This window comes from Tachypleus tridentatus, chromosome 13 (assembly GCF_004210375.1).
Source record: "Tachypleus tridentatus isolate NWPU-2018 chromosome 13, ASM421037v1, whole genome shotgun sequence".
NCBI classification, from domain to species: Eukaryota; Metazoa; Arthropoda; class Merostomata; order Xiphosura; family Limulidae; genus Tachypleus; species Tachypleus tridentatus.
The window spans coordinates 106249247-106274459 of record NC_134837.1 but is presented as its reverse complement, the minus strand read 5'-3'; the positions used below and the strand labels follow the sequence as shown (position 1 = coordinate 106274459).

The 25213-nt window shown below is 30.6% G+C and overlaps 1 protein-coding gene across 2 annotated transcripts in view; it reads right to left on the bottom strand.

Annotated features, from left to right (window-relative positions):
* Nucleotides 1-606: 606 nt before the first annotated feature.
* BHD (folliculin) overlaps nucleotides 607-25213 on the bottom strand; it is a 50885-nt gene continuing 26278 nt past the window's right edge. The window contains exons 7-12 of one of the 2 annotated variants that reach the window (XM_076475018.1): nucleotides 14641-14754; nucleotides 13882-13929; nucleotides 10761-10998; nucleotides 10317-10419; nucleotides 9560-9662; nucleotides 607-4311 (exon numbers count right to left, since the gene is read on the bottom strand). In XM_076475018.1, coding sequence (XP_076331133.1) covers nucleotides 4210-4311; nucleotides 9560-9662; nucleotides 10317-10419; nucleotides 10761-10998; nucleotides 13882-13929; nucleotides 14641-14754 — 708 coding nt within the window. In that variant the 3' untranslated portion in view covers nucleotides 607-4209. The remainder of the gene's footprint in view (nucleotides 4312-9559; nucleotides 9663-10316; nucleotides 10420-10760; nucleotides 10999-13881; nucleotides 13930-14640; nucleotides 14755-25213) is intronic. The other variant, XM_076475019.1, reaches the window with a different exon arrangement.

Sequence of the window (25213 nt, the reverse complement as noted above, 5' to 3'; positions counted from 1 at the left end):
CATGCTTTATAACTCTTGAGCTCAAACAACGAATTATATAGCCCACATAGCTATGGTTACACCTTTGTCGTGTAAATTTATAAGACTACGTACGAGCGATGCGTTTTAGGAATTCCGTCTTTAAATTTAGGATAATTACATAAACGACATATAGAATTGAAAACTTAGTTTGTGAATAAAATGAAGTTTATTGTCATTCATTAACAGTAGTGAGATTTAACCTTGTTCATTAAATATACTTCGTTAAACATGTGATATTTTAAATCTCATCTTGAAACTTATCTTTCTCAAACGTCATTCTTTACAATCTGTTACATATATTCTTATACTGATCAGCTGAACTTTGTCTTATCAATATTTAAAACAAAAAATCACAAATAATTATTTGTTACCCCAATTAAGTGCTATTATTATGATAATCACGATTGTGGATAAAGAACTCCATATAGATCTTGGAAGACATAATACGTAATACTTAGATAAACGACCACAATTAATGCAGTAAGAGTAGAAAATAATATTACATAAATTACACTACTATACACAGATTTACACTAAGTTATACTCTTAAGTTCTTTTGTCAAGTATAGAATATTAAGAAGGAAATGTTTAAATAACTATTTATTTAACATAATGTACAATTAGTGTGATATCACAAGTTTGAAAACCATATGTTTCATTACTTCGATCTTAAATATGCTAACAGCAAAAATTTCTTTCTCTCTCGGATCATCACAAAGTTATCCTGTCCAAAAGGATTTAAATCATAAATAATGAATACACCCAAGAACTAAATATCTTCTATCATATCCAACGTAAGAGTTGTCTGAACACTGCTCATTTATCACACAATTTCACTAAATTACACCATGTGTAAGACTAAATAACTTAATGCAACACATAAGTAGTAAAATAATTTGCACACTGTATTTCAATTCAAAACCAAACAAATAAATACATATGGTTCCCTATTAAAAATCTATTCCAAGTGTTTTAATATCAACAATAAACAAATGTAACAAGAGCATGATAAAGTCTTAAAATAAAAGAAATGGTTAAAGAGAAGAAAAAATTATATTGTCAATATTTTGCGTGAATAAAACAGAATTAACTGAAACATTGGCCACATAATTGTTTTTCGTCATTAATTTGAACCATTTCTCTGAATTACATTATCTACTTTTTCAATGTTTTAACAGCCTAAAGAAACCACAATTTATTTACACGCATTTAAATTGTTACCCATTCTGTAATTACTTAATTCATATATAATTGATACTGATAGCATATTTGTTTAAACAATTCTTGAAAAATTTATTACAAGAATATATTTTTGAAAACTATGTACAAAATAACAGCTTTATATGAAATAGAAATTTATATTGTAATATTGGTAAAAGCTCATTAAAAGGCAAAGAACAAACTAAATTCAACTCCAATTAAAAATTGAAACTGTCCTTAATTCCAGAAAAATAAAATGTAAGAGTTTAAGAAACACTTTCTATTCCTTGGGTTGTCTGAGATATAATTTTATTAAACGATAACCTCATACTAAACAAACGTTCTGTTCATGGAGAATTGAATCTACAGGATATTTATAGTAAAAGGTAAAAAATGCCATTTATAATAATAAAAAATACTCTTCTCAAGAAATATTCTAGCAAACCTGTTATATGCAACAGCAACTCAAGATCCAAAATACTAACTATACTATTAGTCATACCTTATTTATAAACTCTAGTTCAAAGGCATCTGAGATACTTGTTAAGTTTAATATTTACAGGAAGCCACAAAAAATTGTCTTATGAATTTTTAAAATCAAATTAATGTAGTATGTATCTTACACAAAGAACCTTTATTTTTACAGTCTAGAAACATCTGTTTGACCCTTCGAGGTCAATTTAAACTATGTTCTTTGTTTATTTCTTTTCTTCATCACACATGAATTTCAGTGAAGTAAAGACAATGTAGCATCCTTTTATATTATTTGATTTGCTACTTTCACTGTAACAAATTGGTTTTGCAAGGTTTGGGGCTCATCACCATAAACAATGCTTGGAAAATTGAAGCTAGTAAACAAAGTACGTTTCACATAATACTGAATAAATAAATATCAGTTAGTTCACTGAAATAATAATGAATAATTAATTGTGATGGTATGTTAAACAAACACCTATTTTAAGTTATTAGATGTGAGTAAAGGACTACATATTTAAACTAAATTAAATTTTTTGTTAAGCTCAGAAATACCTAATCACATGTACACATGCATCAAACACTATATCACAGCCACTACAGATACATATATATCTGATAACTTACCTTTGTCTATAAACCTGCATAATGATGACATTCAGCCTTTCTTTCTTTTTTGTATTTATGGCCAATCACATTATAATATAATCAGTCCTAGCAAAGCTTTTTAATCACAGGAAAGAAAGAATAAGTTTCCCCCATAAGAACACCTTTTGTTTTTTAAATATACCAGGTGATCAAAAAATTATTCATCCAAAAATAAAATATCATAAAAAATATGAATTCAGAAGTGTTGTAACTAATGTTATCAAGTTTCTCATCACAACATGGCAAGTCAGTTGCATCTGTAACAACATGGTATCATGTAAGGGTACCCAAAATGCAAGAAACACCAAGTCAATATTGAAAGTAAGATGCATGTTCTATTAGTACTATTTCCTGGTCATGTACAGTACTTGAGGACATTAATAACAACTTTACAAAGTTTTGACATTGTGACATACCTCATTTTTACGTTTATATTTTATATTTGAAGATGTAAATATATGAAGGCTGTTCAAAAAATATGCAGACTGTTTGAATTGCACGGCTCCAGTTGTTTCCAGGGGAATCCGCTTGGTGTCGCTAGGTTCGCACAGATCAGCTGATTACGACGCCATTTCCCGATTGCAGATATCTTCATTTGTGTATTAGCTACGCGGTTTTAAGTGAAGTGCGATTTTTTCGTTTGGCAGATTTCAGAATGAATGACCTGAAGGAGCAACAACTTGCTGTGAAATTTTGTGTTAAACTTGGAAAATCTGCAACTGAAACTTTTGCTATGCTTAACACGGCTTACGGTGATGTTGCTATGAAGCGTACAGCATGTTTCAAGTGGCATGAACGTTTTAAGGATGGTCGACAGTCCATTGAAGATGATGAGCGTCCTGGACGTCCTTCCACGTCAACTGACGACCCACACGTCGACAAAATCAACACCCTGGTGCGGGCAACTCGACGTCTGACTATCAGGGAGTTTGCTGAAGAGTGTGGGATATCAGTTGGATCTTGTTACGAGATTTTGACCGAAAAATTGAAGATGCACCGCGCTGCTGCGAAATTCAGCCCTCAGAACTCGTGAGTTTTTGGCCAAACACTCGATCACTGTTCTTCCCCACCCCCCTTGCAATTTTTTCTTGTTCCCCAAACTCAAAAGACCCTTGAAAGGAAGAAGATTTGAGACGATTCCCGAGATTAAGGCAAATGCGACAAAGGAGCTAGAGGACATTACAAAAGAAGCTTACCAGGACTGTTTCAACAAGTGAAAACACCATTGGGATAAGTGTGTGCATTGGGGAGGAGAGTACTTTGAAGGGGTCTCAGACCTGTAACTTCTAAATAAAGTACATTTTGTTTTATGACCTCAGTCCACGTATTTTTTGAACAGACCTCGTATATATATATTTAAACATTAAGATTGTTTAGAAGATATTTATCTAATGATTTTGATTACAAGCAACTACAATAACTTGAAAATTACTAAAAATAGTTTTTCATAATTACAAATACCCCAATCAAACAGTACAAGATGTATATGTCTATAACCAACAAAGACAATACAATATTGTGTTGAAATCCAGTATAATCATATCCTATGATATAAAAAAGAAGTTTCAAGTTATTTTATGCAAGGGAAACTTTGCCTTTAGGATACAAACAGGCTGTTCTGGTATTGCAGCCTTATTTTGATGAAGAAGAGAAGTAAGCAATATTCTTCACTTTCTGGATAATTCTGTACAATAACTTTACACCATTATATTTACCACAAGTTATTAGCACTGATCTATTTATTCCATTAGAAAATACTAAATCTTCATGATATCAGCAGCCAGTTCTATTTAATCTAAAGTTTTCTGATGATACTGCTCACAATATAACAATTCTAATCCAAGGCACCAACACAAGGTGTTTTTTTCAGTAGACAGGTCCTTCATGACCAGCACCTTGCTGGATAGAAGCAGATAAAACATGGGTCTTGTAGTGCATACTGAGACCTGTCATCCAAAACTTCAAAAGCTACAATGAAAAAAAAAAAAACAAAAAAAACTTTGATATAATTTCAGCAAATTTATTGACTTTTACCTAACCAGGAATTATTAAATTCAATTAGCAATTACTTTAACTGATCAGATAGAAAAACCAATTATTTTGTAATAAGTAAACATCTTAAAGATCAACTTCACCTCACTCTCAAAATAATGTTCACAAAGGTTAGAATATAGTCATGTAATTTTTTTAATCATGTTGTATATAATTAAAGTAAAAAACACTATTATAAGAGAAATAGAAAGCCATGGTTAAAATATATAATTCACACTAAACTAGACATTTGGTACAGGATAACACTGGAATTGATATGTAAACTCACTACAGCTCATTATATTCTGAGCAGCTGTTCTGATTAATATGTCATTTAAAGGTAGTAGAAACCTTAAAGTTATTCTTGAAACAAATTGTCTGACAACTAAACAATAATTTAACTTTCTCCTCGCTATCATTAACAATTACAATCATGCTCATAACTCATAAAGAACACTGATAATACTTTCTTTCAAAGAAGTTATATTCACTGTGGTTGCTTTCCTATGTATAATATCATACCTCACAACAATGGCTTCCTTGTTCTAGTGTGGTGATGTGCTGGTTACTTAATGCAAGTTTATGGTCAGAAACTTAAATATCATAGAACTACTGCATATAGTGGAATATTGTGGTAATATATATATATATGTATATATTTAATTTTTGCATCCAAGCAGTATAAAGTTATTTGTTATTATAAGAACATTATGTCAAAATACTCATAAAAATACAAGGTCATGTTTTTCACAAAAGTAAGTACTATTCTTCCAGCTAGCCTAAATGAGCTTTTAGAAGTGTATGTTACATTTTATTAACTCCTTAAATTCAAACAGATGCTACCAGCATCCAGCCAAAAAATCCAATTTATACACCAGAAGGTGACTCCAAATGTTTAACAATGTTTGAAGCTATTTACACAACAATGCTTCATGTGGGTATCCCTGAAGCTAAAGAAAAAACAAAAGAAATTTTAAATTTTATAAGTTGTGTTGATGATTATTAGGAAGTCATGAAAAATAATTCAAGTAGAATGCTCAAAAACTGATGGGTTTAAAGAATTAAAGCTTTAATTATAGTATAATCAAGTTTCATGTACACATTCAAAACTTACTGTTGATTGGTTGGATGTCTTTATCTAGCTCTTGTTTACAAGGGAAAAAATCTTTTACTTACATTTTTTCAAAACAAATACATAAATGTTGCACTTACAGTGCTCAACTGCTCCTATAAATGAAGTATTTTTTATTCCACCCGTGTTTATCACTTTAAAACAAAACTTCAGTACTTGAATGTGACAGTTGTTAGTCTACTTTAAAGCATATTCAAAATGAGCTTTCAATCTAGACAGTTTTTATGATACTCATACAGGTCAACAAATGTGCATTAAGAAAAAACATGATAATTTATAAGATATTGTGAAGCAACTGACAAAAAAATTATCAACTAAAGCTTCTTAACACAATAAATAATTTAAAAGATGAAATAAAACACAACCCTTTCTTTATACTTTTTAAATAATTTTCTCATGACCATTACCATGTCAACTTTTTGCCTGACATAATGTTATACTATTTCCTATAATTGTTGTTTTGTATTGTTGTTAATAATATGAGTGTTAAAGATAGTTTTGCATAACAAGTTGTCATATGATGATACATTTCTGGTTTTCTTTGTACAAGTACACACATACTCAAAAAACTGCACTTAAACCACTCATCGATGTTACACATTGACAATGGAAAACTGCTTTAAACTTAAATGGTTTAACTCATAATAAAACATATTATAAAGAAGGTTATTTGACCAAAATATTAATCATGCAATTCTTTTTTATCTCCAATAATTTTAATAATTTCTTTATGATGTCTAAAAATAGAATTCAAATAACAGCTTTTTTAATTGCATTATCAAGCTCCTCATTATGGTCACACATAATCTACATCATCACTACCACACACACACACAAGTTGAAGACCTGATGAAGATGTACAGGAGCAGGTCAAAATAGTATCTAATCCCCATTTCACCAGGCAGATTATCTGTTTCATCTGCTTTTAAATATAATTTTTGTTTATAAAAGTAGTATTTATCTTTTGCCTTTATATCAAATGCTGTATATTAATGTATTTCAAATTAATTGTAAATTAAGTGAAAAATGTATCAAGGATAAATTTCAAAATTCACGAACAAAGAAATTAAGTAACAGATTAACAGAAATAATAAGTACAAACAACACAAAGAAACAGGTGAATCCTGAAAGATAATAAAACTGAGACAGTGCATGAATAAATTCAGAATTCAATATAATCACATACAAAGTTTGAAACAAAATAGCTAGATGGTAACAAAAAACAATAGCTAAAGAACCAAGGGAAAGTTTTAAATTTAGCCAGTAATAAACGAGTCAGAGGAAGTACTTAGAGTATTTCATCCTCTCAAAATAATATCATAATATTTGGAATTCAAGAGTAAATCAAGTAAATTCTTCTTTATTCAAGCATAACATTTTTTAGCCTATTCACTGTGGAAAGTAACTATAGCTGACAGAAGATTAATTACCATTGACAGCAAAGATCAACTTTTCATTACAGCCATTAACAAATTGTTCTCTCCATATCAAAAAGCAACAATTCTCTACAAACTTAAATTGTTCAACAGACAGCAAATGTGTTGATATCCGAGAGCATAAACAGGAAACACAAGTATAAATAATCTTTCAACTGAGCTACCAGCCATCAGGTAATGAAAAGGCACCAATGTCACCTATATGCAAATATATCAGTTGACTGTTATATTTTCTTTGTGTTTTTACCATAATGCAGGTATGTTAGTGATGTGCAATGTACAGTTACGACAGAAAGTGTTTGTACCCCTGCGTCATAAGTAGTTTTTCCTCACAACTTAAAATGTATCATGATTAGGATAATGAAAGTACAGTATATTATAAATATTATACTAACACATATCTACATACATTTTTATGTAAATTGAATGACAAATAAACTGTTTATAAACAAATAACCAAACAAACTTAAGTGTTCGTGCATCTACTTTAATGGTCAGTTGTGTAGCCTTTCAGGTGAATTACTTGGCACAATCTCTCCTCATAGCCCTCCATTGTCATTTGACACTATTTGACTGGTATCTTCTTCCATTCTTCTTTACAGAAGACCTCCAACTCTTGCAAGTTTCTCGGATGGCACTGATGAACCCTGGTCTTCAACTCATGCCAAACGTTTTCAATTGGATTGAGATTGGGTGACTGCAATGGCCACTCCAGAATGCTTATGTGGTTCCTTTGCAACCAGGATTGCACATATTTCGATGTGTGCTTAGGGTCACTGTCGTGCTGGAAGATCCAACGATGCCAAAGCTGCAAGTTCCGAACATCATTCTTGATAAAAGTGCCTAATATATCAACATACTCTTCTTTTTTCATGATTCCGTTGAAGCGGTGAAGGCTGCCTACACCAGAAGAGCTGAAGAAACCCCATAGTATGATCGAGCCATCTCAGTGTTTAACTGTAGGAGCAGGATTCTTTGGAAGATTTTGTTCCCCCTTCTTACAGAAAATATAGCAAACATCATTGTGACCGAAAAGCTCGATTTTAGTCTCGCCTGACCAAAGAATACTCTTCCAATAGGTAAAGGGTTTATCTACATGCTTTCTTGCATACCTCAATCATGCTTCTAAATGAACAGGCTTTAAATATGGAGTTCTATGAGGACGGCATACTTTGAACCCAGAAGAGCGTAACATGTTTGTAACTTAGAGGTGCTTATTTCAACCCCAGTTTCCCTTACCAGTTTCTGTATGTCATTACGTATTAAACGAGGATTCCTATTAACTTCTCTGAGAACCTTCCTCTTGGTTCTCTCTGGAATTTTGGTGGGGCGTCCGGAACGAGGGAGGTTAGCAGTTGATTCTATAAGCTTAAACTTGGCAATTATGCTTAGAACAGTAGATTTTGGCACATTAAGTTGTGTAGCAATACCGGAAAGAGACATACGAGACTTGTATCTTACAATAATTTGGTTTTTTAAATCACTGGACAGTTGTTTCCTGTTCGCCATGATGACCAAGCAGATAATGACGGAGACAGCGCTAAATTGCCAGAAGTAAATTTTTTGCTAGCTAAATTCCAATAATTATGTCTAGTTCTGAAATGGTATAATGTAATTTATTTGCCAAACTAAACAAAATTTTTAGGGAAATATCAGTTTTTATACACTTTCAAAAATGTACAAACACTTTCTGCTCCTCCTATTTTTGGTTATTTGTTTATAACCAGTTTATTTGTCGTTTAATTTACATAAAAATTTATATAGATGTGTATTAGCATAATATTTATAATACACCATACATCTTTAAGTTATGAGCAAAAAACTAAAATGATGTAAGTGTGTCTCATATATCACAATACAGCGAATTATACTACTACAAAATGATGTTGCTTGATGGAGAAAAAGCACTGACTGGAAATTTACTGTGAAATCTAATTATGAAGTGAAAGGATTATGAGGGAAATTCTGAAATTAATAATTGCCAAACTATGCTGGACCTTGTATATTAAAAACTTAAATAATGAAATCAATACCACAGCTTCTAAAGTCACTGTTTCAAAACACTGCTACTACAAAGCAAGTAATTTATGAAGTATCAGTTATGAAACAAATCTGAAACTGCAAAGTTCAATCTTAAAAACAGTTTCATAGTTTTATCTACTACACTTTACACCACAATCAAGAGAAATATACTTTTACCTATATTTTAATAGTACATGTTTTTTTGTAAGCTGTATTATCATCAGTTTAAAAATAAGGTTATACAAAGGTTAATATGTTTATAAAATATACCATGCTTGCTAAGAAAAAAAAATCAATTAAAAATTTTCTATATTATTATAAATCTTGTGAGCCAGCCTTTGGAATGAAATTATACTTCCATGTTAACTCCACATTATATTCATTTACTGCAAGTTCTGAGTCCATTCTTAAATTTCCTTTCAGGTGAGAGTCATTTAACAAAGTTCGTTATCTGAAGAAAAGTAATGAATGAGCTTGAAAATATGCAATGAAAATTGTAGAACTACTTTGGAGTCATAAATTTGTAGTTTTTTTTCCCCTGACACTTAAATTAACAAATAAGTCTTTGTTGTTTCAAAAAAATAGTAATACTAACCTCTTTGTCATAATCATAAGCTCCAAGGACCTGAAGTAGTTTGTTCGCCTCTTCTGATGACCTCTGACCAGCACGTGAAAACGTGAACAAGACCTTTACTTTGCTAGAAAAAAATTCATATGTTCACAATAAAATAACTTATTTCAGACAAAGGATCTTTGTGGTACCTGTGAACAGTATTTAATCATAATATTGATTTGTATTTCAAGATTCTGAATTGTCTTTCCAAATTTCAAATTAAAGGCATACCTCCATTTACATTAATTATGTTAAACAGATGTTATCACTTAACTAATTACAGATCAAATACAGCTTGGTTCTTGGGAAGGAAACAAGTAAATTAAGTTTACCTTTAATTTTCTAGTTTTATAACTACACAGCCATTTGATACATGAAATAAACTATAACTAACAACCATTAAATCCTAAAATAAAATATACAACTGATGTTTACACATGTGAAATATGTTCTGAAGATACAATACCAAATGCTATAAGCAGTGGTAATTTAAATATTACTTTTATTAATAGTTTAACTATATATATAAGGCATCAACAATAAAAAAAAGTTAACATTTTAATGAAAATGTTTTGATTTTCCAAAAATATGACATGTAAAGGTTTTACTGACTGATCCAATCTGACAAAATCAATCCAAGCTAAGAAATTATACCAATTGTGCATGAATGCTACGCAAACACCAGCCTCTGTTCCAAAGGCATATTTATATTACACTAGCTATATTTCTCATCTCTTACTTCATCCAGACTTCTTTGATGGTGAACAAAAATGTTTCCAAGGAAGATTTTGAAAATGTAGGATTCTGTATGGCTCTTTCCATTTCAGTGAGTACTTGAGGAACTGTAACGTGATTAAGAATGTTAGAAACATCTGAACTCTGCACAACGTATAAAATTTTTCATTAAATAAAAAAGCACTTTTAAAATCAAAAAAATATTAATATCCACTTTGGAAATAAACTTTGATTTATTTTATTTCATTTTATGTTAATAAATAATCAAAATTTTATCATTTACAAATCTTTTATACTTCAAAATTGGCAGTAAATTTTGGAATAATAATGAATAAGTAAATACTACCCAAGAAAAATATTTTTTATGCAATCATCATTTATGCCTAAAATTGCATCTGTTAATGTTTATATCAGCTGAAACTTAAAAGTACAAACTATAAAATTATACTTTTTTCTGGTAATTTTCCATTGAAGTGCAAAGTGAACTCATAATCCCCAATATTTCTACTTGAAGAAACCTTCTGCGATGAATTTATACAAACATCGATGCAGAGGTGTAAACTAGAGGACAAGACGTGAGCAGGAATTTGAACATCCTCATTAAGACTCAAAACATTACATTTCCATGAATCTTCATAAATGTCACTGTTCAGCACAGGATGAAAACACCCTCTGGGAAGTAGATCCTACAGAATAAAAATTAAAAGTATAAAATTAAATTTGAAATATGAATATATTAAATATATATATATATATATATATATCATGCATATTAAACATTAATAATTGTAAACAAAAATAAATCACTTCAATACATGACTTACAGTAACTCTTCTCCCTTTATATAAGAATGAATAGCCACATTTTTTATATGCAATCAGACTACTCATTCTGTTTTGTAAATAACATGTTTTTAATGAATTAAAGTTTAGGAATTAGATTTTTAAACTATATGTAGTTCTAACTGATGAAGGAGTTCTCAAATGCATGTCAATCAAACTTGGTCAATTAACAAGTCTTAAGTTTTCCACTTTCCAGTTACCTGATAAAAGATCTCATGTTTTACTAGATTTTTGATGCATTCTCAGACTTTGAGCCAACATGAGTTATTTAACACTTCTCTACATAATAGAAATTTATAAGTTGCAAATATTAAAATTAATTTGTCAGGAATGACATTTATAGTTTCCACATATTTTCATAATTTGTTTTTATTTCATACTTGTATTATTTTTAACTGTAATAATTACAAAACAGCATCTGCAAAGGCAGAACATAAACAAACTTGATGTTCATGGTCAACATTTCTGTTTATATTGAACACTGATTTAAGGACACATTTTAATGGTCAGAAGTCATAATTTTCTTTAAACTGGTTGGAATTACAAACTTCACTTACAAAACTGGATAACTGATTTAGTTGCAAAAGAACAAATGACAGAAATTGTTTGCTTTTTTTTTATTAGAAAATTGGGAAGAGGGTTACATTATGAATTTCTAACAAAGTGAAAAGTTATTAAGTTTGGTCAATCATGATGAATACTTTACATGGTTATTTATGAATTAACAATACAGAAATAAATTCTGGAGCTCATCACCTACATAAAAATGAATCTCAGAGTAAAAGTCAAAAATAAAAAGAATTTGTCTGATATTTGTTCATAATCATAATTATATTTAAAACATGTAATATATATTAGTCTCCTTTATATCAATGTTATAGAAACAAAAAAAAAAAAAATCAGGTTTTAACTCACACATTAAATGCACTTTTCCCCTTTCACCTGCAGTTTGCAGTTCACTGGTCTTATGTTCAAATCTATATGTTTAAAGCATCCATACTGTGAAATAATCCATTTCATAAAATGAATCTACATCACGTATGGTCTTTGCAAGGATCACTAGTTTAATCTCATAAAAAATATTAAGTAATCAATGCTGACAAAATTGCATAGGTCATTCCACAGACATATAGAACAGCCTAAAAGAGGCCTAGCATTTAAAACATAAAATAAAGTTAAACATTTACACTTGATAAATAGAAATTCATTATAAACCTAAGAGTTGTTAATATCACATTGTAAACTTAAATTTAAAAGTTATTACTTGACATGGTGACATTTTTGGAAATGGACAATTCCACATTCATCAATACCCTTCTTATGCATTATTTGTTCATAAAGGCCAAAAACCAACAGTTAAAACCTTTTTGTTTGTTTTTTGAATTTCATACATAGCTACTCAAGGGCTATCTGTGCTAGCTGCCCTTAAATTAGCAGTGATAGACCAGACGTAATACAATTAATTAGTTTCATCCACTTCTGATTCTTAGGACTACTCTTTTGCCAATGAATAGTGGGATTCTTCCTCACATTATAGCTTTTCTAAGGCTGAAAAGGGCAAGCATATTTGGTAACAAGAACTTGAACCTGCAACCCTCAGAGTTTGAGTTTAGTGCTTTAACCATCATGCCATGCCAGGCCTCAATAATTAAGAAGCCTCTTTCTTTTCCTCTTCATTTCTATTCCTTCATTTACTATGGTTTTTAATTTAATTATCAATTTCAAATTACTTTTGTACCAACTGAATGTTTTGCTGAAGTTTAATTGCCAACCTTTTCAAAGTAACATTTTTTACGTCCACTAAAAATTTCAATATGGGCTTGAGACAATTTAACTAATCTTGTTTTCCTCATTAAAAGTCGTTACAGTTTTGATACTAATAACTTTTAAAACAGTAAGTTTATCTTCACAAAATTTCAAAGGTTTCATTAAACATTACAAGCCTTTAACATACACCAAATCATATATTTTGATGAAGTACTTTTAATACACTAAAACAAGATTTATCCATACAGTTTTTTTTTACTACTCCACATGCAAAGTGATTTTAATGTTAAGATTAAAAATATTTTTATTTATCTTAAAAATCTCAGATTTCACTTGTGGAATCTCTAAAATACATTCCAAATGTTTGTTTTTGGTAAAACTTTACACTTTATCTGTTACTTCCATTACCCCATCTCTCTACATCTCTAAAATAAAATCAAAATAAATCTAAATTACCCCTCTTTTCTTTCTAGAATAACTTCAAATTGTAACATGAAACCATGTCTAAGTCCTACTATTCATACCACTATAAGTTGCACATCACTTGAGGAACTTGGAACTCACATTACACTATATAAGCTACTCTGAGCTGCTTATGTGTGCACTTTGTGAAACATTATTATATTATTTATTTTACCTAATCTAACCTTGTATAACCTAAAGATATCCCTATTTTTACATTTCAGTTACTTTTATAATAATGAATAAATAATAACCATGAAAAACAAGTTCTTTCCAAGGTTGTTTTTTTTCTGTTGACTTTCAGTGACACTTCACCCTACTTTTTTTTTATACAAATGGTAGTGATAGACTTTATTTATTTATTTATTTAAATAATACACTAAAGAACATAGAATAATAGGATGCAAAAAGTAGACAATTTCCCTTAACTATCATAATTTTTCTGTCTTTCTAATTATGCAACAATAGCCACTACAAATTCACACAGTTAATTGTTACCTTTTCTATGGGAACCAAGCTTGTACTGACAGTGAAAATGACAATTCTCTGTATAAAAAATAGCAAAATATAATATATCATTTAATAGATGAAAACTCTTGTCTTTTCTGGTTATGCACAATATAGTATTAAGAGTAGTAGAGGATATGACAGGTGGGCATGGCAAGAGAGGTCTGATTTTATATTTAATGATTCTGTAACTAAATAAAATTGAAGGCTATTAAAATTACAGTTTGTCTGAACAATGACAATTTTATAGTGAGTAACTTATGTTGAATTTCATACTTATTGAAGGGACAGTGAATAAAACAGAGGAGATGCTTAGAGAAAAGATGTCGTTTATCCACTATCCCTTCAATAAGGGAAATTCAGTATTTTTTATATTATTGCCTTGTAAAATTAAAAGTTAAAACCTATACAATATCAACATATGGATTTTATGCTGTACTAATTGGTATAAAAAAGTTCATAGTTTAATTAAACTTTGAATGTAAGTAACTAAAAATCTTCTGATATGCACAGTAAAGGATACCTGTGCAGAAAGAATTAAAACTGGTAACTACTTTTTTGTAAAGTAAAATGAATAAAAAATAAATGATGATTAATTATTAACAGTACTTAATACTGTAAATATTTAACTTATCATAATGAAACCTATTATATGAATCAACCTGTAAATGATAAGTTTTCTGGAGAAGAGGTCAACTAAATGGGCAAAAATACAATGGGATAAAATTAAATGTTACCTATATACCTTACCTTGAGGCACAAAATAACAGATGAAATAAGAGACCTAGGCTTTCCTCTGAAGATCAGTTGATTGCCAATCACTATATTGTAACAAAGCGTATGAAACTTTTCTTTTCCTAGGACCTAAAAATCAACATCAGATAAATCAGTATTTCACAAAAATAGCTATGATAAATCATACAATATAGAACATTCTTTATAAGAAATTACTTGAAAAATACAATTATTATACTGAAAATCTTTAACAATTGATTATCCAACCTCTTATTACACGTACTGTGGACTAAAATAGGATATATACATATTTGGAATCTAATGTTTATTAACCATCAATTTACAGATTTGTTTTTATATCATGTACATACTGCATCATATTCAGTCATTCTGTTTATTTTTCAAAGTATAACCAAAGCCCTATTTATTTATGTTATATCAATATTTTGACTTTTTTTTTGTAATCTCCTTCTCTTAATTTTTACAGTCTTTCATTCATTTGATTCTAAGAATGACATTTTTTCTTGTGGATAATGTTTGTGAAAAACTGTATAACTTATAAAAATAATGGTCAACATGGAAGATGGCATTAATACATCAGGAATTATACTTCCTTACACATGTGAGGGGTGGAGCAAAGTAAAAAAAAATGTAAACATTTATTTTCTGTCACTGCTCAGGCTTTGGTCTTTAGCTCATAAAATAATTAGATACTATATTCTACCAAATATGGTAAATAACAATAAGTTAATTTATCGAACTCGGAGAGTGTATGTTATTATTTGTGATATGATATTTTAAAACTTATTTTCAGTCCTTTCTTCATACTTTTATAACATTATTTTTAATCAAAACTTATCTTGAATATTTAAAAGTTGGAATTACACAAATTTACTGTTTTTAATTATATCTATAAATAAGTAGATATTATAATTTCATTTGAAAAGGCAGTTTCCACAAATTAACATCTTTAAGATGTTATTCTTTTTTCAAGACAACATTATTTATGTTTTATATTTGTGGCACATTTCTTATAGGAAGGTAACCAATCATGGAGCTAGTGACTAGTATTATAAAGTGGATGTACATAATATTTATAATATATCAAAGGATAGATATTCCAGTAATACTAGATCAACCATGAATGTCCAGACTGGACCTCTTACAAGTACTTTCACAGTTACTAAACACTACAAAGTTATTCTGATTCCACACAAAGTCAGTACCACACCTGCAGTAACTATTGTTAAATGGGATTTCTCAAACTTTGAAGAGGTCTTAAGACCAGTCTCAATTTTTACAAACAGTGAAAGTCAGTTGTCGGCCAGTTGTCAATTCTTTTCCATAGTCAATGTCCCTCCTTTAGATGGAAACATCTTAAGAAAGGTGGCCTCACTGACTTCAGATAAAGCCACCTTAGAATCTAAAGTGAAGGAGCCAAAGTTTGTCCCAGAAAATCTAGATTTCAGTTTGTATAAGAAATCTGAAGGTGAGTTGCAACAGCATTTTATGTTTTTTGAAGATTATGGAGAGAGAGTATTATCCATATGATGGTATCATAATATATAAGAGCTGTATTAATTTTAATCTTGTAGCTTCAATTGGCACTCAAATTTTGTTGTTTTCATGTGTACAATGGTTTCATTAGTTTACCTTATAAAATTTTCATAAACTTGTTAGCATTCATAGTTTTTATACACCAAAACTATACAATTAAATGAATTAATTTAATGTTGATAAAACATGAAGTTATCCTGCAAAAACAAACTGTTCAAATCATTTTTTCATGTTAGAACTGTTGAATTTGTGTGTCTGTCAGCATTCACAAGGTACAATGTTTCAAATACCAAACATCAGTGTGAGAAATTTAAATTGTAGAAGCAAATGTAACTTATTCTATGATAAATAAAAATATCTGAATACAAATATAAAATAGAAATAATACTTTCATCCTTATATTTGCTATATCTACCTTTAAATAGCAAACTGCTCATAATGCTAAGCCTAAGTGATATTAATATTCAAGATTAACATTAGGTAAAAACTGGCATGCCCTTATTAAATTAATATTATTATTTTAGGAAATATGGTTGAGTACTAAATTTTTCCAGGCTATAAGGATACTGATTAACCAATTATCTTATGCTTTGAATCTAAAGGAAAGTGCATTTGTGTGTGTGTAATGTTGTAAGTATAATGTTTATCCTTATACACTTTATCAAAGATGGCACTTGGCAGTAAGGTTTAAGAGCCAATTTTTTTAATTGGAAGTAAGAGGGATGTGCTGAGCTTTGTAAAACTTTTACATCAGAGACAATTACATAACTTTTCAGATAAACTGCATTTTGTCTTAACATTCAAATCCTTTACATCACCTCAACTACTTCTAAGTTTCTTTAGAACTTACTCTGTTGTGCAAGTTAAGGATCATTAAGTATTGTAAATACTTATTGTCCTAAGATCTTCATGTGTGCGTGTCCGTGCGTGAGTGCATGCGTCCGTGTCCTAAGAACTTAACCTAATTCAAAGCTGGTCATTTTCTTCTTTCATACTTAAATTTATATATTAAACTTAAATTTATAAGCTTTTAATAGATTTTGTATTAAAACTATTTGGAGTATAATGAAAGGTTTGGCTCACATGAAATACTCTATATAAATATCTTATTTCTGTTATTTAAAAGAATGTGACAGAAGAACTAAAGATAATTTTTCATTAAATTTGTGAAAACACACATAACATGCAATTCAAAAATGTATATTAAAGTTTAATTATTTAAAGGTTTTGTAATTCCAAAACTGCATCTTTAAGTTGGTTGGTTGTTTAACATTTATTGGAGCAAAGCAACTGGGCCATCTGTGCCAAACAACCGGTAAAAAGGTAAAAAAAGTAAAATCATTAAAATATGTAAAAAGAAATCATGCTAAAACAAAACACAGCCCAATCTTCAAATTAAAATCTTAAATAGAGTTAAAAAGACTAATGGCCTTTAAAAATTTAAAAGCACAACTGAGGTGGACAGTGTCACTATCGCCAATGACACTGTCTAAAATCAAGGGTGAACCCATGGTAAAAATATGTTTAAAATTGTGCCAACACTCTCAATCGTATGACAGTAAAATGTGGGCTATTGTGACTTGAGTTTCACACAGACAACATATTGGTGCATCAATACCAGATAAAAGAAAGCAATGAGTTAAAAACTGTGACGAATGTGTAGCCTAACCAGAACAACTTCCCTCCTTCCAATCCTTACAGAAACAAGATGGCTAAAAAGCAAAAGAAAGTTTGATCTGAGAAAAGCTTGTTATAAAAAAGCACGTTGCTCACTCCAAGTCAACTGCCAACTGGCATGAAGCTGAGCCTTGAATAAAGGACCATTGTCCATGTATGGGACAGGCATGGTGGTGATAGTACCAGAGCAGACAAACTTAGTTGCAATATCAACAAGTTTGTTCCCATGAATGCCAACATGGCCTGGTATCCAGAAAAAATGGATAGAAGTAGATGATAGAGAGAAAATGACAACTTGGTTTTGAATATCAACAAGAACAGGGTGAGAACTAACATGAAGCACTTCCAGGAGCTAAGCGAGTTGATACAAATACAATATACTGAACAATCCAGTGCGTCACTGGTGCCATGCAATCATCTACTGATGGTTTGCAAATGATGGCAAAATCAGGTCCTGAGAGAGCAGTGAAAGAGGGCCAGTTGACCTGGTCTCCAACTTCCATCAAGGCATGTGGGTCGGGTGGCATAGACCATGGGCAATCTCTTTCAAAATTATAGGAAAATTATCACTGCCTAGTAGGTTATTGTCAACCCTCCATGAAAAGTGGGGGAATAGTGAAGAGGAAAAATTAAAAGATCAATAGCAGTAAAAGACTGACTAGGTACATGAAAACAAGTATAAGAACCAGTGTTGAAAAAATAAAGGTTGTGATCAAAGAGCATATGCTCTATGGAGTGACCTCTCCCATCAATATCAGGATTAAATATGGAGACAGTAACTGCTCAATGAGATCATCTAGGTCTGACTGATCACAGGTTTCTTCAGGCAACAGGTTGAGAGAACAAACAGTGATGGTATGACCGAATAAACCACGGATGGCTACAGCCTCCAAGGGTGTATCAAATGGCAAAGACTGAGTGGACACGTACACATCAACCAGCAATGCCACCCCACCATGCACTCATCCATCACAAAATCTGTCCTTTCTGTACAAAGAAAACTGCCAAAGGGTGACTGAACTAGCAGGTTTCAGAAATGCTTCCTGTAAGAAGAAACACACAGGATTGTAAGAATCTATCATATTCTTAATATTATCAATATTTGAATGAAAGCCCAGACAGTTCCACTACAGTTGATACAGCATTGTTCTAGAGTGCACTCGTAAGTGTTATGGTCTTTGTTCCACTACAACGAGCACATTAAAGAACCATGATAGGGTCACAACAAGCCTTAAGGACAAGGTGAGAAATAGGTAAACTACTCCATGATGAACAAACCAAAAACAATGACACTTGTTTTTATTGGATCATGAGCTTCTACAAAAATGCAAAAACTTCTTAATTATATCCTAAATTCTTGCATTTAAAAGTACCCAAGATCACCCTAAGGTTTTGTAAACAATACCGTGATGCCCAGAAAATACTCTCAAACATAGAACTCCTGAAAAAAAAAAAAAACTTTTATCATTTGTTTCTAGCTTCTTACTGTTAAAACATATTAGTAGCTTGGATTATGTATATTTAAAACAAGCCATTGAGATTCAAAGTAGGCAAAAATTATGGTGTAAACAAATCCAATTAAAATAGCTGCACAAGATAAAAAGATGCCAGAACCTCAAACACATTTACTGAAGTCATTCATAACCTCACTAATCATGTTTTAATTGACCCTGAGAAATATGCTTTGTTACATGCTTTAAACTTTGCTATTACTCCTAAGAAAATCAAATTATCTGATTACTTTGTAAATTTTGAATTAATACCTTTGGTATCTTTGTCACAGAAATTTAAGGAATAACTTTATCTGGATTTTATGCTTATCAATTTAAAAAACATAATAGTAACCTGTCCAAAATGAAAAAAACTGCCCTGATTAATCTAAAACGTTTAAGTAACGTAGTGCTCTCAAATCCAGATAAAGGAAATATTGTTGTCATTCTCAACAAACAAGTCTACCATGCTAAAGTCTATGGCATATTAAATGACTCCAGTAAGTTTAAAGTTTCAAAAAAGATCTCAATTAACATAGATAAAAGAAACTTCAAAGACTTATTAAAACTGAAAAAACAGAATGCCATTTTTAATCAAGTATACAACCAGATTCAACCTGTTGGATTACATAGTTGCATTATGTGTGGTCTGCCCAAACTACATAAAGATCAGATGTAGTGATCAGACCCATTGTATCTAACACAAAACACACAATTATAAACTAGTTATTTTTTTTAAGCAAGTTGTTATTTCCATTTACTAAGAGTAACTTCACCATTAAAAACTCCTCAATTGGTGGTGTAGCCATAGACTATCCACTTGCTCCTGTACTGGGTAATTTTTCTTGTCTCATCAAGAAATCAAATATAAACCAGTATAAAAGAAATACATTGATTATACATTAAAAGACACTTATTATATTCAGAAAGCAAAACCATATCAAAAAGTTTCAAAATGATTTAAATTCAAAGCACAAGAATATTAAATTCACAGCCTAAAAGTGAACATAACCAATAAAGATGTCTTATTTAGATCTACAAGTCATCAAGCATTTGAAATAACAAGACTGAAACTAAGTACCACCACAAACCAACATTTTCTGGCCTGTACCATCATTTTAGCATAGTTATACCTGACTGTTACCAAACTAATTTAACAAGTATTTTAGTTCATAGAGCATATAAACTTACCATCTTTTATGGTTAAGTTCATGATGAACTTGTAAATAATAAGAAACATTTGATTAAAATTGTCTTTCCTCTAGCATACATCAAGAAAAGTATTTTTGAAAATATTATTAAGATCTACAATCCCAAAATTCCTGACCTTAACCTTTTTAAATATTGGTGTTACTTTTCACTGGTACCAACAGCATCTCACTGAAAAGTAAAATCAAAAGCATTTTGCACCTGAGTCAGCCTAAGAGTAATTTTCAAACTGAAGTGGAATGGTAATTTTTTCCTGCTTAAAGATTTAATACTTCTTTCAAAAAAATTGCTAATAGTATTCAAATATTTGAGACAACAACTTTAGTCTTAGAATCAAGGAGAATGTACACAGAAGCACTATCAAGAACTCTGGAAATTATAATCATCTTTGCAGAAACTGTAACAAAAGACCTTATATTGAACACTTCAGAAAAACAGATTCAACAAATGACGAATGGATGCTAAAAAAAAAGGAAGCACTCCTACTTCATAATGTGCTGAACAATCAACTTGCTACAGCATCTAAAAGTATGATCAACTGATCATGCCTGAGATGAGCAAAAAAACTCCAAATTTCATCCAACAAACCAAAGATAGCTCCTTGACAGACCACATATTGGAATATGCAGATAAGCATTTGTGACATCTGCCACAATCATACCACAAATCTGGAGAAAAAGCCCACTTGCAGGTGGGAAAAAGAATCCATGTTAAATTAGGGCAGAACCAAAAAGTTATTGAGGCAAGAAAAATTGACCAGTGATACTACAAACAGCCTACAATAAAAACCTGGAGAATGATGCGTCAGAGGTTCATTGACTTTCTGGGAGAGAAGATTTTGTACTACCTCTAACAGAGGTAGTATGATCAAAGACAATTGAAAGAATATAGGGACTGAATACAATAGAGGAGGGGAGAGGCAGTGGATATTAAGTCCCTCAAATAATAACCCAAATAACTCATTGATCTGTGGTGAAAACTTATCATAAGGGAACCAGATCAGTAAATAAAGCCCCCACTGTGTTGTTACTGGTACTGTTGGTGACATGTCTAGTATCATTAAATAATAATATAATGATAGGAAGAAATCCTGGAGATAGAACTAATAAGGGCTGAGAAGGAGTGTGATGAGTAATGGGGCTTATCTAAGCTTGGAGTGAAACAAATGATCAACCAAAGATGAAAGGGTTGATTGTTGTCTCACCAGTTCTAAAGTCTCAGGAATATTAAAAAAAACAAAACAGATTGCCAGAGAAAGGGGGGACATATGTAAGTTCCAGAGATAAGCAGGCATTAAATGAACTTGGGACAATACAGTCTCCCTCTCCAGAAGATCCAAACAATAGAGAAATCAGCTGTGGTAAGGAAAGAGCCAAAGAAGACAAAAATGCTAACATGGAAATAATCAGGAAAAGACTTTACCTTAAAACCTCTCAGGACTGCAGTGAAGCAACTCGAAAAGGAGATGAATAGTAGGTAAAAGTACCACATGAGAACTGATAGAGCAAAATGAAGGCAAGAAAATTGGAAATGATATAAATGAACAGGATGATCAGGGTCTACAACCCATATGGACAAATCTGATTCCAACAGTTGAAAATCAAGAAATAGCAATTCAGCTTAATGGCATGCTAAAGACAGACACAATGCCCTGTATGAACCCTAATATATCCAGTGAATGGGTATAATGTAACAAAGAATGAAAGGGATTATAAGAAATTGGAAAATCGACAATCAAAACAAACCTGAGAAATAATGTCTAAAAAGTTGTATTAGACCTAGCTGATTCTGCACTAGAAGTGCAGGAAGACACAGCAAAAATAAGGTGAAGGTAAAAAACTTCAAATTCTTTGTTGACCCAAACAGGTTCAGCATGTTCAGAAGGATTATGGACAACATCAGAAGAAGCAGGTTAACTCATATAATGATCAATATCACATTGTATGAAAGCCAACAACTCCATAACCAAACTACCCCCAACCTGCAGCCTGTGTAAATGTGTTGGTAGACATGGCAGTATTACTTTCAAAGTGCCAACATGGGCTTCAGAATACATTATTAGCAATGAATGATCAAAAACAACAGTTTTAGAATAAATAAATTAAACTGGGGGAAAAAAAAAGTTATTTTTATGTTTGCCAACTGTTTTAGAACTGGAAAGAACAATTTCATTTTGGAATTAATGACAAGAAAAAAAAAGCACTAAGTTCAAAGAAAAGATAACACAACTGAAGAGTACAAGAGAAAAAATATATCAAATAGACAAAATTATATGCATCAGGAGGGTGTATCAAATTCCCACTGGTGGAAGGTTTTTACATAATAATTTATGTGTGAAATGCACTTAAATTATGTTTGAACATGAAATACGTTGTAGCTCAAAGTTTGTAACATGCAAAAAAATGACTTCCATAGGGTGGGCAGCACCAAACAAGAATAGCTGTTTAAATGAGAGGAGATAATGTACCACATCAGATAATACAATTAAAGGTATTATGTGGGAAATTATAGAAATTTTTTATATTTAAAGCAATACACTATATTACATCAAAACCACATAGACACAGTGTCTGTGAAAGTGTCTATATATTATATTGTCTTTGATTTTAAATTATGAACCAAGTTAAGCAGTTTGGCTAGCTGAGAGTGGTTGATTACACCAATCAATCAGATGGATGTACAATAGTTTAGGTTTTATCCTGTACAATGGTTTTTTTAAAAAACTGTTATTGTTTTATATTGTTTCAAAAGAAACCATGCATAAAAGTGTTAAAATTAATATTATTTGTGGAAATTACTAAACTGCTTGTTCATAATAATTTCATATTCATAGAATGTTTGAAAACTGTATGTCTTTCTCTTATGTACTAGTACCCTCATGCATTTGGCATGTACTTCCACATAAAAACTAAAATATTGATTCTTTCTGTTTAAAAATAGCTAAATGATGACCATTTGTTTAGGTAATGCCTGGCCAATGCCAGGTAAGGAAAGCTGGTGCTAAGAATAAAAGCTTTTTTTATTTACACTTTTCAAATTTTATTTCCATAACATCTGGAACCTAATAAAATAATATGAAATGCCTTTCTTCAGCAGAACTTTATACTGTATCTGTAATTTTCTCTATGGTAACACTAACTGTAGAGAAATCATCAATATACAGTGAAAACCAGTGAAATAAAAAGTTGGAAAATATAAAATAAAATGAAACAATACCTTATTTTTATTCTTCTCTGAATAGATCATTTTGCTGGATTAACAGTTTTCTTATTTTCAAATATCAACTGTTAACATTTGTGTATCTGTTTTACTTAATCATACGATTTTAGGACTATCGTTAGCATCGATTTAAGCAGCAATTCTCTCATTAAAAGCAGTAATATCACAATAGTAGATCATAAGCAAGTATCAAAACACTAGAAGCAAATTGCATGACCCGTGTGATCTTTGCAAGTTCAACATTTACCTGTTATAGGCTTTGCTTTTCTCACTAAAGTTGTTTTTCCAAATATAAATTCCTTCTTACTTTCAAATGTGCATTTTAGAACAAAAAACGTGTACCAGACAACAGAAGAGAATATCCGAAAGCTATTATAATTTAATGACTCTTCCACAAAGCCATATTTTGATCAAAAAATTATTTTAGCTGCTTGAAGCTGAAATAAAAACAATCACATAAAGCTATTTGATGTAAACATTTACACCTGCTAACAAAAAACATATACAATTGTAATGTAATTCTATGAGTTCAAAAATTGCTCTTTCTATTAGTTATAAAAATGTCTATGAAAATAGTGTCATGTGATAAAGATAAAGTTGTTCAATGCTATGATAATATGAGGTATTCCCAAATATATTTATATCTCAGCACTTTGAGATTGTAGGCTGTTAATATCTTATATTCTGGCCTGTCAATACGTGTAGTTTGTGTTTAGAATTAGTTTTAACTCTCAGCAGCCAACTTCTACATGTTAAAATATTCTGAAAGGGAAAAATTGAAACTCAGATGTCATATAACATGGAATACTGACAACTGACAATTTGATTAAAAACTTCCTTTTGAAATTAAAATATTAAAACTCAGATAATATTAAACTTTAAATAATAAACTATATTTTAATGTCAAGTTTAATGCCATACATTGATAGTAAAGATTTTAATTAAATTTTAAACCTAATTCTCAATATACACACTGACTTTCATCACACATTGGGTTAATAAATCTGTTGAAAATTAAAGAGGAAATAGTACAAAAAAGGTATATCTTAAACCAGCTTTTTCAATTTAAGGATAATTTTATTAAAATTTTGTCTGATATATCTATAATCTTGCAAGTGCATGGGATTAATTTTAAAAATCTTGAAATAATTTTCCTAATATTGTAATAAGAAAAGTACAGGGTAGATTCTTGACCGATGTTTTCATCACCCCCTCACCAAATCAAGACATAATATTCAACAGAATGTTATATCACATTATCACATACCTGTACATGTGGTTTGAAAATAATGAAGTAACTTCACAATATAATCAATTATCAGGTTTAGTTCACAACTGTTTTTAAATCTGCTGTGAGAACTGAGAACTCTTTTGTTTAAACGACAAAATCAGCAAACTCAACTGCTCCAATGACACTTAAGATATATAGATCAACT